General features: G+C 36.6%; 5 protein-coding genes across 12 annotated transcripts; 1 reads left to right on the top strand and 4 right to left on the bottom strand.

Annotated features, from left to right (window-relative positions):
- The first annotated feature begins 4,783 nt into the window (after positions 1-4,783).
- LOC111473080 (auxin-responsive protein IAA7-like) lies at positions 4,784-5,652 on the top strand. Its single transcript, XM_023118636.1, has 3 exons — positions 4,784-5,076; positions 5,171-5,391; positions 5,513-5,652. The coding sequence occupies exons 1-3, from the start codon at positions 4,847-4,849 to the stop codon at positions 5,650-5,652; spliced, it is 591 nt and encodes a 196-aa protein (XP_022974404.1). The 5' UTR covers positions 4,784-4,846.
- Positions 5,653-7,164: 1,512 nt separating this feature from the next.
- Positions 7,165-10,838, bottom strand: LOC111473081 (PRA1 family protein D-like). 3 transcript variants are annotated; one of them, XM_023118637.1, is made up of 2 exons: positions 10,195-10,837; positions 7,165-7,349 (listed from the first exon to the last, which is right to left on the bottom strand). In XM_023118637.1, the coding sequence occupies exon 1, from the start codon at positions 10,731-10,733 to the stop codon at positions 10,260-10,262; it is 474 nt and encodes a 157-aa protein (XP_022974405.1). In that variant the 5' UTR covers positions 10,734-10,837; the 3' UTR covers positions 7,165-7,349; positions 10,195-10,259. The 3 variants fall into 3 exon arrangements, with proteins under 3 accessions (XP_022974405.1, XP_022974407.1, XP_022974406.1); XM_023118639.1 differs by having other exon boundaries at positions 7,307-7,357; positions 10,195-10,838; XM_023118638.1 differs by lacking the exon at positions 7,165-7,349 and adding an exon at positions 10,055-10,088 and having other exon boundaries at positions 10,195-10,838.
- Positions 10,839-10,962: 124 nt separating this feature from the next.
- LOC111473078 (DNA-directed RNA polymerase V subunit 7-like) lies at positions 10,963-13,202 on the bottom strand. Of its 6 annotated transcripts, none has more exons than XM_023118629.1 (4): positions 13,044-13,194; positions 12,144-12,252; positions 11,429-12,034; positions 10,963-11,310 (listed from the first exon to the last, which is right to left on the bottom strand). In XM_023118629.1, the coding sequence occupies exons 2-3, from the start codon at positions 12,192-12,194 to the stop codon at positions 11,447-11,449; spliced, it is 639 nt and encodes a 212-aa protein (XP_022974397.1). In that variant the 5' UTR covers positions 12,195-12,252; positions 13,044-13,194; the 3' UTR covers positions 10,963-11,310; positions 11,429-11,446. The 6 variants fall into 6 exon arrangements, with proteins under 6 accessions (XP_022974397.1, XP_022974401.1, XP_022974400.1 ...); XM_023118633.1 differs by lacking the exon at positions 12,144-12,252 and adding an exon at positions 12,697-12,860 and having other exon boundaries at positions 13,044-13,192; XM_023118632.1 differs by lacking the exon at positions 12,144-12,252 and having other exon boundaries at positions 13,044-13,202.
- Positions 13,203-14,413: 1,211 nt separating this feature from the next.
- On the bottom strand, positions 14,414-16,158 carry LOC111473108 (40S ribosomal protein S15-4-like). Its single transcript, XM_023118679.1, has 4 exons — positions 16,033-16,158; positions 15,806-15,957; positions 15,606-15,663; positions 14,414-14,883 (listed from the first exon to the last, which is right to left on the bottom strand). Exons 1-4 carry the CDS (start codon positions 16,033-16,035, stop codon positions 14,635-14,637), a joined length of 462 nt encoding a protein of 153 aa, XP_022974447.1. The 5' UTR covers positions 16,036-16,158; the 3' UTR covers positions 14,414-14,634.
- A 522-nt stretch (positions 16,159-16,680) lies between these two features.
- On the bottom strand, positions 16,681-18,636 carry LOC111473088. Its single transcript, XM_023118646.1, has 6 exons — positions 18,593-18,636; positions 18,188-18,412; positions 17,981-18,110; positions 17,562-17,896; positions 17,330-17,474; positions 16,681-16,998 (listed from the first exon to the last, which is right to left on the bottom strand). The coding sequence occupies exons 2-6, from the start codon at positions 18,340-18,342 to the stop codon at positions 16,741-16,743; spliced, it is 1,023 nt and encodes a 340-aa protein (XP_022974414.1). The 5' UTR covers positions 18,343-18,412; positions 18,593-18,636; the 3' UTR covers positions 16,681-16,740.
- Positions 18,637-18,642: the final 6 nt, after the last annotated feature.

Genomic DNA, 18,642 nt, shown 5'->3' on the forward strand with positions numbered 1-18,642 from the left:
TCCGAAACTCACAAAGAAAAAAGGAAGTGAGTTAGACAAAAAGAGAAGAAACTTGGACAAAAAGAAACGAAGTGACTTAGACAAATCTTTTTTATCGATAACCTCAGACCAATCAATCGAATATTGATTAATACGTAATCGAGCGAACACTACTTGAAAATGAAAATGGCTCTTCTGCTCAGAAATGAAATGTTCCTGGAAATTATTGCTCCCATTGGACCATTTGTATCTATATGCATTAGGATCCCGATTCATGGATCTCTCGGTTCGAGAAATCAAAATAAGAGGATCGAACCATTTCTTCTGACCCTTTTTCAAATTTGATAAATGTTGGTTGATCGTATATTTCATTATAGTTCTATGATTCAGAGTATCATTTCCTATTTGATCCCTTTGAATTCCATATTCGAAGTTGCGATCGGATCTATTCATTAAAAAGAATCGATTCAATACATTTCTTATGTACCCATAGGTGTTATATTGGATTTGAATCAGATTTCGGATCAATCTATATTGATTGACTGCCTCCATTATGTTGTTGCTAGCAAATACCACTATTTTTTGTTTTGGATCTTCCAAATCATTCCCGGGGGAGGTCCGGACCCATTTTTTTCTGATCCTTCGATAAAAAGATTCATTCTCTTCATAAAAAATAGGAGGTAGAACCAATAAATATTTCTTTTTCTTTTTCAAATCATTCCCGGGGGACATCCAGTTCATGATTTTATTAGCTATCGAGTTGGGTTGAGTTGGGTTATTACCCTATTTTCGAGTTGGCCAGTTTCACTTGACGAAGAAAATGTCAACATAAATGAGCAAATTTGAAATTTTTTATTTTTAAAAAATTCAACTCGACCCAAATAAAAAAAAATCTAACCCAACCGATAAATAATCTAGATTAGTCGAGTTATTGAATCATATGAACACCCGAGTATATTCTAAAATCACTTTTGTGGGTATCACCAGCTTAGCAACTCAAAATGTATCAAGAACGACAAAGCCCCAACTTTTCTAGGTTATATGGTCCCTTCAACTATTCTATATATGTGTACAAGAACATTATGTGTTGTCTTTAAATTCATCCACAATCATTGAATTGAATGTTCATTGGCAACATCAAGTTGGAGAAAATAGTTTAAATCATCAATACACTGTTTTCTTCCTTCTTTTCATTAATGATAGTGAACAAAGGATCATATTATACCATCCTAATACATTTTAAAATTTTATTCTTTTATAGGGATAAGTAGACCTGACAACCCAACCCGACCACTTAACCTAATTCGAAAAAGAGAGAGTTGGGTTGGGTTGTGAACTCCGAGTTGTTTAGGTCACCAACCCAAACAACTCAAATTTATGAGTTTGTCCAGAAGATTTTCCCAACTCAATCCAACCTGAATACACCTTGGTTCATGATATCTTCATACATCACCGTGTTATATTTATGAAAAGTCCCTCATCATCACATGCTCACAAACGTGAATGTGGAGGGCGTGAACAACATTCATACCCTACAAAGTATGTAAAAGAATTATATTAAGTAGAAGCACAAGAGGAACTAGATCATATAGTGAAGGGTCATTGTCGACAACCACCTAATAATAATGTCCACATTGTGCAAACGTTAAATTTTATCATGTTCATCAACTAATTACTTGTGATTAACATGTTTTTATTTATTAACAACAAAATTAAAAAGAAAAAAACAAACACTATTAATAAATTTAAAAAAATAATTAATCATTTCATTCCAATTTACATCATGATATTAATATCCAATGATTAAATATTATATATATTTTAAATTTAATAATATTTCTTAAAATTATATTATTAGTGTTTATACTTTTTTAACTTTACAAATCAATTTCATCCGTGTACTCTTAAAAATCAGTTTGAAAGACCACGTGGCAAATAGGTGAAAGCGCGTGCGGAAGGAGAGAGAACGTGTGGGGCCATGGCAGGGTTGCATGTGTGGTGGTCTGAGGTGGAAGAAACTCAGAGAGTGGGTCCCACTGCGAATCAGGAAACCACACGGGAGGTACCATAAGACCCCACCGCATGATATCAAAATCCCCGCATTCATTATAATAACAATCTGTGGGACACGTGTCCCCATAAGAAAACCAATCCCTAAAAATATTCATGAAACACAATAATTGGGCGTTTCTTTTTTTGCGGGTTTTAAGGCCGCTTGTTGGGCTCTAGGCCCAGCCCACCCCACCTTCCTCCACATTTCCTTTCATTTTCCGACACACCCATTTTCCTATGCTTTTTCTTTGTAGCTTCCTCTTTCCACGCGTTTAGTTCATCAAGTGTTTCTAATTCTGTTTAATTTCAATTCTTTGTGTTCAATACTTTATGTTGCCACACATGTTTTTTCTGTGTCTTAATTCTACCAAATATACGTCGGCAATGTTTGTTAGGCTTGTTCATACGACTTATTTAATTACGCATTAGAGTTTAACCACTAAATTCGGGATGGATTGGTGTGGATAACTCCGTCAATACAAGCTATAAAAGTTGGGTAATTATTATTATTATTTTTCTCAATTTGGGTTGGGCAAAATTCAAGTTGATTTACTGGGTCGACATTATTAAGAGTCCACGTTAGTTGGAGAAGAGAATAAAGTCTTCCTTATATAAAGATATGGAAACTTCATTTTTATCACAATGCGCTAAAGCGAACAATATCGATTAGCGATAGACTTGCTGTTACAGTAATCTTTTAGGATTATTATAATATTTTAGCTATTAATGTGACATATATCATAGATAAATTGGATATTTTTAAATAGTTAAAAAAAAAATAAATGGATAACCTAACCCAATCCTTAAATAAGACGTTATTGGGTTGGCTTGTGAACCCTATTTTGGTTAGGATAGTTTTGTTTCCTAAAAAAAAAAAATCATAAATCAATTTCAACTAAACAATTCTAATTAACCTAAATTAAAAAAGTTTGGGTTAATTGATTGTTGATCCAAATTTTATCAAGGCTTGGAATTGAAGGAACAGCCGTACCAACACTTAACATAATTGGGCTGGGCCTGAGCAAAATTGGGCTGAGACAAATTAGAGCCCAAAACACGATGTCGGTTCGGGTAAAAACAGATCTGCCAGTTGTCATTATCAAAAGGGGAATGAATTTGATGTTGCCGCCGCCACAACAACCAATTAGATTTCGCCACGATCACTCACTTCCAATTCCCACATTTTTTTTATAAAAATGACCATTCTTAACCTTTCATAAATAAAATAATTTCAATATTATTCTTTTTTCTTTTTTTTTTCTACCATTATTTTTTAAATACGACCAAATCTCATGTTAATGAATTAATTAAGGAAACTTGGATTTAGGGTTGCTATCAACTTTTACCATTCAAATTATAGTTCAAACAGTAATTAAAAAAATTTAACGTTCTGGTCGAGAATTATATATTCTGGAGGTAGGGTTAAGGTTTTAATTGCGAAGAAAAATAGAATAATAAATAGGAGAGAGAATAGGGGCATATGGGTAAATTGAAGGAAATAGTTAGAAGAGTGTTTGATTATGATAAGGCAAGAAGATGTCGTGAATATTGAGTAAAACAGTGAAAGCAAAGGGTGTCCAGGTCAGCCCCACCCACGGTACCATTGTCTCAATTTCTACCAACATTTCGAATATTTTGTTATTGTGCGTCTAGATTCTTTCTAATTATTTTTTCCTCCCTACCCTTTTCATTTATTACTCCCAACTCCACTTTATTTCGACCCATCTTTTAGGGGTCGATAATGTACGTCTTATCTAGTTGAGTTATGATTAAATTTGTTAAATTAATGAGTGTATATATATTTAATATTACCCTCGAACGTATGAGCTAAAATAATAACTAAACCTAATAAACTCAAACACGTGTATATAATTTCCCACTAGATTCAAAAGTTTAAGTTTGATGGATTTTGCATTATGAAATGATAAGAAACAAGTTGTTTGGGAAGAAATGCACGAAAAATTGATTTGTTTGTGACGTTACATGATTTTGACTCACACATAAAAGATTAAAAAAAAAGCGTATCTTTGGGTTGAGGTATATAGTCGTTTAGGGCACTGTTGAAGGAAGACGTGCGTGTGATTAGGAAGGCATTCACATCAGATTTATTAGAGAGAGAATGAAAGAAACATGGTGATAGATACGAATGAACAGCTATGGGTTTGAGTTTAAATTTGGGAGAGCGATGTTGAGAGAGCAAGGTTACCTACTAGCTTTGCAAATGTTTCCTTTTCTCTCTCTTCCTCGATGTGACCTGTCTCTAACTCACCACCATATCCTCTCGACCCTAACACCAACAAAACAACCCTCCACTGTGCTTATTTAATCAATCTTCTTCATCTAATGTTTTATGTCTTAGTTTCGTGCTCGTGTCTAGGGCAACAAACGCGTTTCTATAATAAACTAAGAAAACGGGCGATAATATATGATTAAGGTAAATATGAGAAGAGGGGTGAGGGTGTAGATTAAGAGGTTTGGTGGAGTGTCTGTATGTGATTAATGGTTGACTAATTGAAGGGATATCATATCATGATTGGGGGCAAAACCATGTTACAGCTGCCTCCCTCCCTCCAAATCCAACCACAAGTTGTCCAAATAAAAATCACTCCAAAATCAACGACATACGTTTCTCCACGTGGCTAAATCCCATTAGAGAGGACCTTGATAAGACATGCACATGCAACCACACTACACAAATTTCCACGCACCTTAATATTATTCTGCTCCATATATTATTCCTCTCCCACTCAAAATTGCAAAATTATATCACAACACACAGCGTTCTCAGGAATTTTTCATTGAGGTTAGCCGGAAAATGGTCAACATGCTTGAAACTGATCTCTGTCTCGGGCTTCCCGGCGGCGGAGGTGGAGAGCCGGAGACTCCGAAAGGTAATGGAAAAAGAGGATTCTCTGAGACGGTTGATCTGAAACTCAATATCCAATCTAAGCCTGTGGTTACCGTCGATCTGAGTACCACACAGAACATGAAGAGTACTGATTCAGAGGATCTTAGCTCCAAGGATCCTGCAAAGCCACCTGCCAAGTAATTAGCTTCCCTTCCCATCCCGTCCCGTCACGTTCCTTTACTCGGAAGCTTGTTTAAGTTGATGGGTTACGATATTTTTTTAATTATTTAGGGCACAAGTCGTGGGGTGGCCACCAGTCCGTTCCTACCGAAAGAACGCCATGTCTCAAAAGAATCCCGATGGTGGAGAAAAGGGTAGTGGCTCAGCTATGTTCGTCAAAGTTTGTATGGATGGCGCACCATATCTACGAAAGGTGGACCTAAAGACGTACAAAAGCTACCAAGAGCTCTCGAACGCCTTGGCTAAGATGTTCAGCTCCTTCACCATGGCTGGTTAGTTAGTTAACAATTGTTTTAAATACAAATTTGTAGAATAAATTGGGTTAGATCTAGAACATAAAATGGCAAATTACAGCAAATTAATTAATTAAATTTTGCGGGTTTTAATGTAAAGGTGAGTATGGGGCCCAAGGAATGATAGATTTCATGAACGAAAGCAAGTTGATGGATCTTCTAAACAGCTCTGAATACGTGCCAACCTATGAAGATAAGGATGGTGATTGGATGCTGGTGGGGGATGTCCCATGGGAGTAAGTTGCTTATCTCTACGGCCAATCAACTTTTACATCCGTTAATCTAATTATGCTTTATACTTTTAGGATGTTCGTTGATTCATGCAAGCGCTTAAGGATAATGAAGGGATCGGAAGCTATCGGGCTCGGTATGTATAAAAAGTTTATAATACATAAGAAATAAGATTTGCATTTAAGCCCCTAAAGTAAGTGGGAATTACATTTTGCAGCCCCAAGAGCGATGGAAAAATGCAAAAGCAGAAGCTGAAAGAGGAGTCTGATTGCAATATTTGTGTTTTTTTTTTTTTTTTTAATTTAAATTTAAATTTTGAATGTTGTNAAAAGAGATTTGGGAGATTAATTAATTAATTTGTAATAGGAAACAAGAAAATAAACTCTCTCTCTCTCTATACCTCTCTCTCTCTCTCTCTCCTATCCTGTCTGGCTGTTTGTTTGTTTGTCTGTTTAATCACAAAAAACAATTATAATGGGTTTTGCTTTTATTTATGCCTTTCTCTCTTCTTAATTTACTTTTTTTATTTTTTTATTTTTAATTTATTGTATTAATTATTGCATTTTGTAATGATTTTGGGTGTGGAAGCCATTAGGAATTATTATTATTATTATTATTATTATTATTTTCTTTCTTTGGGGGACATGACCATGTGGAGGCTTATAAAGATGTTTAATATATTAATGTGTTTTATTATCGACAGGGGTAGAAGGGTAAATTCACTACAAACAAATATTATTTGAAAATTCATTACTAATTAATATCTTAATTGATAGGGAATTATGTGGGCTTAACTAACACTTAGTATAACATAAAAATTTGCGATTATTTTTCTCATTACTATTACTTGGATATTATATGATGGAGATTAAATAAAATGAAAGAAATAAAGTATTTTTTTTAAAAAAAAAACTATATTGCTTAATTAATTCCAAAACAACAACACGATGTCCCGGTCATGCTTTCATGGGTAGTTAGGTCTTTACTATTCTTGTCATGTCAATACGGGATGTATGTTATTTATCAAAATCATGTCTGTACCCGCTAGAGCTAGAATGATAAGCACCAATAATGCTTGATTTTACAAAGCTAGGGGCACTTTGTATTTATTGTTACTCCATTCTTTTATTGATTAGGCGGTTGATTTCACATCATAAAATGTCCCAAAATGTACCATAGGAGAATGTGACTAGTTTAAGTTCTTGTTACATAGGTTATATGCTATCAAAATTGTAGTGGTTATTTAGTCGTTTTTAGCTTATAACATTGTCTTCTTTCAAATTGTTTTCAACGCATTTCCTTACTCACGTTTTATAAACACGTTTTCTATCAAACGTGACTTACTTGTTTACCATATTAGAACGAATGGCACATAATCGATGTCACGTTGTTGCAAGAGTGCGATTATGACTTGAATCGACTAAGCTAGTTTATATGATTTAATAGATTAAATGTTTCTAAATAATTTTTTTAATAATTTAAACGGAGGGATGAGATGTATGACACGATTTTAAAACTTTTAATGTTAACCCATCTTTAGGAAATTAATAGGGATGGATGGTTCTGGAATTGTTTGCCAATATGTTATGATAATAATAATAATTACGATATTATATTTAAAAATTAAAAAACAAAATAAAATAATAATAACAAGAACAAGTCCATGCTGCAATGCTTCCCTTCCATTTCTCTGATTTTTCTTGGATCTGACGCCCTCCATATATAAATAATAAATAATAAATAGAATATAATGTTATATGTTCGATAAATAAATAATTAATTATTAAATTATATTTATATAATTTAGACAATGTAGGAAATATTTTAATAATTTAATGTGACAAATGTAGGTATCACTCTAGATACATAGCTTAGGTTAAAAAAATGGGAACTTTATAAAAATAAACATTATAAATATGATATGTAACGTTTTATATTATAAAGTATTAATAATTCTTACATATCTTAGTCTCCCTTTGGAGCTCCTTGCTCCTTGTCTTCTGCCAAATAAATCGAATCATGTCCTGCAATTATATCCGTCTTCAAATTTGGAATCAATGTGAGAAACGTCAAACTATTTTTGAAATTTAATGGTAACCGCTGAGGTCTCTTTGGATTTTTTCAAAAAACGCTCTATTAGGACAAGGTTTTCACACTCTTATTTTTCGTTCCTCTCTCTAAATGATGTGGGATCTCAAAGTTCACTCTCCTTCAGGGTCCAACATCTTCGCTGGTACTTGTCCCCCTCTCCAATCTATGTGGGACCCCCCAATCCACTCTCTTCAAGGTTCAACCTCCTAGCTGACACACCGCCTGGTTTCCACCCCATTCGAGGCTTAGCCTCCTCGTTGGCACACTGTCTAGTGTCCACCTCCTTCGAGTTAGCACACTGCATGGTGTCTACCTCTTTCGGGACTCAGCTTCTTTGCTAGCATATCGCTAGATATCTATCTCTAATACCATTTGTAATTGGCTAAGCCCACCACTAGTAGATAATGCCCTCTTTGGACATTTCCTTTCGGAATTCTCTCATGGGTTTAAAAACGCGTTAACTAGAGAGAAGTTTACATGCACTTATAAAAAATATTTCAAAGTTTTTCTGTTTGATAATCTGCAGAGTAGACCAGTTGATGGATGGATGATACAAGGGAGAAGATATTCTTATTATTCACTCTCTTCTTTAGCAACCATCAACGCGAGAGTACAGCTTCTCATTCTGTAACCAAAATGCTGTCGAAATCAACAGCACAAGACAACCTCGTCCCACAGCAATGTCTGTAACGAAAATGCTGTCGAAATCGACAGCATAAGACAACCTCGTTCCACAGCAATGTCTTTCCACCGTGATTGCTCACAGAAAACTCATCTTGGTTCAAAATAACCAGAAAAACGCCCAAGAAATGAAAAGAAGCAACAGTAACAAGTTCAAATGATTGTAATATACAAGTGAATGTTGCCAAGCCAAAGCCAATCCAGATTGAAGATAACTATTGTAATGTTCAAGAACATGGTTACAAGCCAATGATGGAAAGAGTTGAAAGTGGACTAATTCCTGCAACTTCAGCTTCTGTTAAACATGGAAACTTACAGGATGTTTGTTTGGATCCTATGATCAGGCTAGAGGTGAAGTTGACACCGACACACGAACAATACATTACTAAATCCAATATGGTTTGTGTTTGCGTTAGTTGCTTCTAATCACCAGTGAGATTAATAATGTAACAGCCCAAGCTCACTACTCGTAGATATTGTTCACTTTGGTTTGTTACGTATCGCTCTCAGTTTCATGATTTTAAAACGCGTCTACTAGAGAGAGGTTTCCACACTCTCATAAGGAATGCTTCAACAGATGTGAGATTTCACAATCCATCCTCTTAAGGGCCCAACGTCCTCGTTGGCACACCGCCCTGTGTCTGGCTCTAATACCATTTGTAATAGCCTAATCCCACCGCTAGCAGATACTGCCCATTTTGGTCCGTTACGTACCACACCCTTATAAGAAATGTTTCGTTCCCGTCTCCATGGAATCTTAGAAATAACTTTAGAACAAGAAAAAGAATGGTTCTGTTCATAATTCTACTCCAGCGAATGACCAAACATCATCCTAACCTGTAATTAGCTTTACCAGGGATGGAAACGAGCCTTTGCCTCAGATCTCCTCAAACTACACAACTTGAGGGTCAGGTTAGTTCTATTTCCTAAAGTAATAGTAGACCATTTGATAATATGCAACTTCTCCCACCTGTCCTGTGTGAGGATGATTGGGAGAAGTCCACGTTGGCTAATTTAGTAAATGATCATGAATTTATAAATAAGGAATATATCTCCATTGTACGAGACATTTTGAGGAACTCCAAAGTCTAGTCATGAGAGCTTATGCTCAAAATAGACAATATCATACCATGGAGGTTCGTGATTCCTAACATCCTACCCTGCCCTTTCCTTGCATATTTCTACTAAATTACGAACTACAGACATGGCAGTATACCATCGAAGGGTCGGTCAGCCAGTGACGCATCTGCACGACATAGTAGAACTGTGGAACAAACAGCCACAGAACGAATACAGATATCTGTGGGCAGCTAAGCCAAGATAATTTTTTGAAGGTTCTATCTAATGGTCTATAAAGTTGTCATCCTGGAATGATACTCAAAGAATGATACATTCAACAAGAGCTCAAATAGACACATATTTTGTGCAGCATCTCATAAGTTTCCAGAGAACAAACTACGAACCCAAGAGAAAAACAATGGCTTTGGTGGCTCAAGAATCCAATTCAGTGACTAATTTAGTTTATGCAAATTCAAAGGGAAACATACAACAACGATAACATCCCAGTAATCAACAGATCAAACTCAGAAACACAAGCTAAAAGTAAAAGGAACAATAATGAGCAAAATTCAGAGCATAATGGAAATGAATACTTTTCTGCAATTCATTGTGTTCTGCAATGTACATTTCATCTAACAATATCAGTATATAAACCAGCACACAGTCGAACTTCTTTAGCTAAATCAATTGAAAAGAAGAACAGTAATTCAACAAACCCACATATTCAATCAGATGCCGCTGTAATCGCCTCTCGGGCTCTCCAACAGCGTATCCCCAAAAGGGTCTTATAAATCCCCAAGAACATCCTCCGTGCCCTTCAAAGCCGCATGCAAACAAACCACCACGGCCCCAATGGCAAGCGAAATCAGCACATTCACGAAAACCCCTGTCAAAGCCAGCGCCAATCCGGTAGCCAACCCAAGAATGATGACCAAAACAAAATCTCCCAACTCAAAACCAAAAACCCTAAGTGGGTCGTCGCGGGAGAAGTAAAGGACGTACCAGGCAACAAACACAAGGAAGAAGACAATCATGGAAAACGGATGGTAGATGAGGCCAAGAAAGATGAGAAGCAAGAGGACAAGACAGTAATTGGAAAGGAAACGGGTCAAGTTCTGAGAAATCCGAGAGGTCGCGTCGGAGAGGGAAGAAGGAAGGCTGAGAGCCAATGGGTCGAGGAATTCCCGCCATGGACGGCGGGTGGCGATGACGGATCGACCGGCTTCCTTGAACGTGACGGCGAATTCAGCGGTCGACATTGGGATAAAAACCTGAAAATTTTGGCCGGAGCAAGGCTGGTAATGACCGTCAAGAGTGGAAGATCCCAAGCTCCAATCAAAATGATCGGTCCACTCTAATGACCGAATAAAGTTAGTAACTTATTTGAGATTTACCGTCTAAAGTTAAGACTTTTCTAAATCTTCAACAATTGAGCATTTATTTTTCCACCAAATTAATTATTTTAATTATGTATCTTTAGAATTGAAATAAATAGAAACAACTATTTTAATTGTCAATTAAGCTGTAAAAAGTTTAAGTTTTTTTTTTACAATCCATCAATTTCTAAAATGTAGAGATGAACAATAAGGTTTTATTTCATAGGTCGATTACATCGAATCTCATTCGTGTCGATGAAAACAACAGCAACAACTGGAACTGGGTCAGACAGTAAGACAGAGACATCCAAAGCAGTGATTGGAAATGTGGAAATACGGCATCATCTGTTTGGATCTTAGATACCAAAAGCTTGATTAGTTGATTTGGGATATTTGGATTGAACAGTACTGTCTTGCATCTCCAACTTATAAGATTCAATGCATCCTGCACTCGGACGTCCTTAAATCAAGACACTCACATGAATTATCATTTGCCAAAAAGTAAGAACAAACAGAAAGATGCAGAAGGGAAGAAATCAGCAATCCGTGTAAGAATATATATGCTAATGAAGCAATACCAAATTTGTTGTGTTGTTCTAAGTTTGCAAGCCTAACTCATCGGCTTCCGACAATGAAATGGGTCCAAGTGTGTTGCTACCTTCTAAGCTAGCAAGCATCACAAACTCCTTTTTGATGCATCCTCTTTTCTCTATCCATCTCACACCAAGCACATTGAACCGTACAGCGCTCTCGGTTCGAATCGTGGCGAATTCGTTGCTTGAGAAGACAGGATTCTTACCACCAACATAATGGTAGGTTGGCATTTTACGAGATGAAAGAAACACGTAGTTGATCGGTCCACATTTTAGGAGCAATCCGCGACGAAATACGTGACGAACAACTCCAAGCAAGATTTCTCCCCCTGAAGGCACAAAGGTTCGGCAGCCAAAGGTAATGGGGAATGTAACATACTGAGATTTATTCTTGCACTGTCCCTTGCCTATGCTCTTCAAGCTAGTAACAGCAATAAAATAGCCATGGTCTTTGCTGGCCCTCTCCTTCAATAAGTTCTCTAATAGACGTGCCATAATGTACCTCTGGAAGTTGAGACCATCTCTATCTGCCTTTTCAGCCACCACTTTCACATCTCTCACTAGTTCCACTTCACAAAACATTTCCCAAATCTGATATAATTCATGAAAAACAATATAATTATCAAAAACATTTATCAATCTACTTCTTGTAAGATACTGGAAATTTGTAGGCATTCAGGAAATTAATCAGGAACCAAACGAAAAAGAAAATGTCAAACATCTGAGCCACCAATCTACTTCTTGAATTCATCCACTTGGAGAAAAATGCTTCAGAATATGAGATTTTCAGCCATATCTCCAGCCCATCACTTGGAGGATAAAAGATAAGTTGAATCAAAGATGAATTATGTGTTCATGTTGGTCTCTAACATCAGCGTTATGAAATAAAGATAAAAAAAAGGTCAACAATGTCATGAACTAGAAAACTAAAAGGTTCTTGCATCTAGCGAATATTAAACAATAAATCTAGCCGAGAACAGGTGGAGTGTATTAGTAGAGCACCTAGAAGGATTCCAAACAGCAGTATTAAAAACTTGAGATCGCCATGTTATGAATTGGAAGATCGCACATCGATTAAAACCCCTTAACTCTTAAGAAAAAAAATTATAACAAAGATACCAGAGTGTTTGGTGATTCTGTGGATTCCAAATGGAACAATGAGGAATAAGCAAAGGATCCACCGGAATATGCTCGACGATTTATACTTTTCAAGATTATGCCAAATCGAGTCCAATCATTTCATGGCTACTTACAGAAATCCGATTCTCTGTTCACTAATTGACCACACGAACTTTAATTCGAGTAAGCAACACAATCGCCAATGGATCACAGTCTCCAATTCATTCCAATAACCTCAACATCCAAACAGAGGATCGGATCAAGAATCAAACTGCAAATGAGAAATCACAGACTCTGCCTCGAATAACAGATGTACAAAACGGACATAAACTCAATTATCCTTCAATTACAGAGAGCCAGAACCGGCTACAGATCTCAAATTCCAATTTCAAACACATCCATAAACTTTGAAAAATCAAATACGATGCGAACCAAATTCTTCCACACGGATTACAGAGGGGCGAAGGTAATGAGGAGATACCTGTTACAGAAAACTGAGGGCGGCAGAGGCGGAGGCGGACGCAGAGGAGCGGCGGCGAGAATCGCGAGGAACTAGAAAAGTGAAATTGGGCGCGCAAAACGAACCGTTGCCATATTCTGATTGGTGAAGTGCATTGCAATGGATAAGCGAAGGCTAATGGCTTTGCCATTTATACAGGAACAAAATTTGGATATTGGAAATGGACGCTGCTCCGATATGCTTACTTTTCGTCGTTTCTCCCATCGAATCTATGACGTGTCAATGTAATTCCTATTTTTTATTTTTTATAATTACAAATTTAGTCTTTTGAATTAGTCAAATTAATTTTCTAAATTTATTAATTTTAAAAAGTTGTCTTAATGAACCTTAAAATTTTTAATTTAGAATCCATACACATATGGTACACAAAATTTTTAAAAAAAAAAAATTTGAATTTTATAATTAATCAAATATTAAAAAAGAAAGTTAAATTTTAAAAAACTAAACTTATAATAAAAATAAAAAAAGAAAAGAAGACAGGAGCTCATTTTTTTTTGCTTTGTCAGTGAAACCCATAATCCCATTGAAGAAGCTTTTCATTTTCTTGTTATACCTTTCTCTCTTCTTCGTTCGTCCGTGGTCCGGCAAACAATTGTGCTTCTGTAATCAGCAATGCCTCTAATTCAGAGTCGTTTAATCGTCCGTGGTCCGGCAAACAATTGTGCTTCTGTAATCAGCAATGCCTCTAATTCAGAGTCGTTTAAAGCTTCCTTCTCTGAGTTCCATGGCTCTTACGTTTTACCGATGTGCAGTTCGTTAGATATCATTAGCAATCACTCCTCTTCGTTCGATATCTTTAGCAATCGCTCCTTCTCGAATTCCATATGGGGGTTTAATCGGAGATAGGTGGAACAAAACTGCGAAACATAATCGCCCAAAACCACCTCGCTCCGTGTTGGATCATCCCAGTAGTGATGACGAAGAAGTTTCAACTTCGAGTACAATGGAGAGGATTGTGAGAAGATCCAACAAATTTGGTAAGATGGATGGAAGTTTCAACTTCGAGTACAATGGAGAGGATTGTGAGAAGATCCAACAAATTTGGTAAGATGGATGATGATAATGAAGAGAAGGGGCGAGAGAGAGCCATTGATGCACAGATGCAAGGCATCATTGGCAGAAATGAGTCTTCCTGAGTCAGAATTGAGGAGAGCCATTGATGCACAGATGCAAGGCATCATTGGCAGAAATGAGTCTTCCTGAGTCAGAATTGAGGGAGGTTGAGGAACTTATTGTTTCAAAAGCGAAGATAGGCATTTGAATAATAGCTATTTGATCTGATCCCAATATAAGAAACATTCTCCAGTAAAATAAAACAAATCGAAAGAACCTTAAAGAACACACACACAGGCATCACATGAACAGCTTAGGCATTCTTAGTAAAACAACTAGAACATGTCTCTGAACCATCAAAATCATCTTTCACTGTTTATAGAAATTAAATTCCGGTCAAAAAGTAGCCAAAAATAGACTAATACAGCAAAAAATAAACATCCATAAAACTTGACGAAATGGAGAGTATGCTCCCAGACCAACAAATGGTATTCTCTCTTCACTTCAGAGGAATGAACCTGGATGAGTGAGTAGCACCAATACCAGGTCTACCGTGCTTAACAGGCTTGTATGATATGGAAAACTCAGCTAGGTAATGGCCGATCATCTCAGGCTTGATTTCAACCTGGTTGAAGGTCTTCCCATTGTAAACTCCAATGATGCTTCCAATCATTTCAGGTACTATGATCATATTACGAAGGTGAGTTCTAACAGGTTCTGGCTTCTCACCTGGTGGTGCCTCACGTTTCTGTACATAAAAAGGGAATGAACATGTGAGATTGATATCACATTCTCCAAGCCACCATTCACCCATGAAACATCACTAGTAAGCAGTAACATTAGATTATAGATGATAGATGAAAGATAAATTTATCTGAACGCAAGACTCAAAAGTCGATGGGGAAAAATGCAAATTAGTCATAATTGGAAGAGCCTACGCTCAGATTCTTGGAGAATCAAGAATTAGGTAGGTGAGTGTCTTCCGCTTTCAATACAGATTCCAAATTGAATAACGAAAAAGAAGAGAATTGCTCAAACAGTGGGAACTTCCCAAGCGAACCCTGTGGCAGAACAATATTTAGGGAGGCAACCAAATCAAACAAAGCACCACATTTTCACATAAGTCGGGGAATTAGTAGTACGCCGAACGTTTACCTCAAGTTAAAAGTAGTTTCAGGAAAACCACCGAATTTCTTTCCCAAAACCACTCACCTTATATCAACCAAGAAAAGCATACAACCCGCGGATTTGATAATAGCACGGTACATTAAGGTGGACTTCTATTTTTCTATCTAGCATACTACCAATGAATTAGACATGCACGTACAGGTAGCAGATTTAAACAAATGAAATTAACTTTTCCAGTTACAAAATGGAACATAAATAGGAAGTACAGGTAGCAGATTTAAACAAATGAAATTAACTTTTCCAGTTACAAAATGGAACATAAATAGGAAAGGGAGCAATTACCGCTTTGCGTAGCTTCTTGATCAAAGCCATTGGCTTTCTAGTCAGACCCCTCCGGAACCTAAAACAGAAAATGGAGAGGAAGAGTAAAAATCAGCAAATAAATCATTCCAATTACCCTCCGGAACCTAAAACAGAAAATGGAGAGGAAGAGTAAAAATCAGCAAATAAATCATTCCAATTACATTTATCATTTGAACTACCTTCTGCGAGCCCTAGCAGTGAAGAGCTTGACAAGCTCGTCGGTGGACATGTCGAGGAGAGCATCCAAATCGACTCCACGGAAACTGAACTTCTTGAACGTCCTCTTCTTCGGCACTCCTCCGGCCGCCGCGACATCAGGATTATCGTCCGCCTACGAACACGAAATCTAGGTTAGATGAAGTAAACAAACGTCAAACCAGAATGCGAGAAATTCTTCGAGCCTTACCATGGTTGGAGTTCAGAAATCAGAAGCCCTAGTCTGAGTGCGAATGAGGATTGTGGCTGCTAGGGTTTTCAGTGGAGTAAATTTGCCGATTAAGATCATATATAAACTCTAAAGCCCTGGACTGCAATTATATTTGCTTAAAAGACCTTTAACTTTTAATATTCAACTTTCGCCCCAAATACTACAAATTGGGCCTCATAGGTAAGCCACGGTAGAAAACAGGCCGAATATATCCAACCAACAAAGCCCAAATATATATATATATATATATTTTTTTTAAATGAGTTTATTTAATATTACTATTATTATTATTGTTATTATATTTTTCCTTCCATAATTTTTCACGTACTTTATCTAAATCCTTAAATTTTATTTCTTAATAATTATTTTGTTTTTAATATTTAATTATTAAGTTATTCCTTTTAATTATTTAACATTATTACGTCTATCTTTCATTAAAAATTTAATATCAACTCATTTGAGATTAGATATCATGTATCATTTTAGGATGACCAACATAATCTCTCTCACATAGAAAGTTCTTAGGATCGAAGAACGAATGTATGCAAAAATAAAGCATAATACACATACAAAAAGAACCAATACTCAAATATCATAAGGCATAATACACACACAAAAAAAAACCAATACTCACATATCACGTTTTTTTTTTTTCACTTCATCCACTCATTAAATTTACAAGTTTTTTCACCGTAAAAATTCATTTGAGATTGTTCTTGAACTTTCTAGCTTTTTAATCACATATTTAAGCTCTTTTTGACAACTTAGCCTAAAGGAAGTCATTTCTTTCAAAATGGAATCAGGTTCAGAAAATAGACTCGAGTTTGGATAAAGCTCATAAACTGATTCTGCATCAATGTTTAAATTACTCAATGTTGTCAAACGCGCACGTGCCTCTGGGTCAACCATCTCAAACGGCTTGTTGCTCTCTTTTCTATAGATCAACTGCAAAATTCGAAACATTAAAAAGAATGAATACACCAAACATTCAAATTTGAATTCATATATAATTTTATAAAGTTTTTTTTGTAACGGGCGAAGCCTACCACTATGAGATATTGTACTCTTAGGCTTTTCCTTCTATACTTCCCCTCAAGATTTTTAAAATTCATCGAGGAGATGTTTCCACATTTCTGTAAAAGATGTTTCGTTCTCCACCCGGTATGAGATAAATGATCCATACCATACCATTATTTTATTCAACTATTCACATAATCTAAATTCCATTCATGATGTTCAAGATCCAACCAAATAAGTTTAAAATAGTTTAAAATACCTTAGGTGGATTGCCAGTGGAATTGGTGGAATAGAGCCTGACACTATCAACAACTTTGGAGTATTTTGGAAAAGCATTAGCAAATCTCTTGTGGGATTGCAACTGAGAATTCACCCTCACAGCCCTTCCCATCACTATGGCTCTCCTGCACAAATCATCACAGCCTTCATTAGAACCATAAATGGCTCAAGATGTCAATACCAAAGCGCCAAAATTTTGCTTCGATCCTTACCTTATTCCTCTAACAACAGCTAGATGAGCATCACAAACAACTCCAACCAACTCTATTCTATACGCCATTCTATTTTGCATTTCTCCATGCTCCTTCCTCAATTCCTTCTCTTCTTCTTCACTCATAGCCTCCCAGTAATCCTCTGTCACTTTTCCATTCTCTACCTTGTACCCAACTCCCATTCGATATCGACGCTTGTGAATGTTTTGAGCCATTTCAATCGTCTGCATAACGTATGGCTCCCAAGACAGAGTGCCATCCAAGATCACATCCCGTCCCTCGTTTAATGCTGTGACCAGCAACGATGATGCAGCATCGGTAGATGGCTGGTGTACCTTTTACGATTCGTCGTAGTTAGCTGGTTTGCTCATTGAAACAATTCGAGATGTAATTTAATGTGTGGGTAGGAAGGCGCTCACCAATTCAGCAGTTTGAAGCATGTCGTCGTGATAGCCCATTGAGCTGATGGCTTGGTAGATAACATCAGTCTCTTTGAAGGCATCTGCCTCTACCATCACTCTATTTGTTTCTGCTTCCAACCAGAAGGGCCTGCATAATTAGCATCTGTTTATCAGCAAACTTCGATATAAAATTTCTAAACGAGCTTCTATATCAATATTACGCACTCTTTGCAAATGTCTTTGAGGACAGTACTCTTGCCAGCGCCCATGCCACCACCCATAAGAAGAAGCACAGGCCTCCTATCTCTTAGAGACGATGGTGGTACCGTGTGGGAGAATTTCGACTCACCCTTAGATGGAGCACAACCTATCTTCTTCATTTCCTCCACCAAAGTAGAGAATACCCTTGTCACTTTCAGATCCTTAGACACCCTATCGAACCTCTCCTTCCTATCAAATGGCCAGAAACCAATATAGGAAAATAAATACTCAGATATCTTCACTTAATGAAATTATCAAATGAATCTTAATTCTATTCTAGAAGATGCACCACGATTGAAGTTTCAAAGTTCAAACTCAGGAACCAAATTTGACTTCTCAAGCAAATTGACAGATCTAAAAGGAAAATACCTAGTCGCTGCCACCACAAGATCTTTCAGCTTCTTGCGCTCGGAGTCGAC

Source organism: Cucurbita maxima, unplaced genomic scaffold (genome assembly GCF_002738345.1).
Source record: "Cucurbita maxima cultivar Rimu unplaced genomic scaffold, Cmax_1.0 Cma_Scf00103, whole genome shotgun sequence".
Lineage (NCBI taxonomy): Eukaryota > Viridiplantae > Streptophyta > Magnoliopsida > Cucurbitales > Cucurbitaceae > Cucurbita > Cucurbita maxima.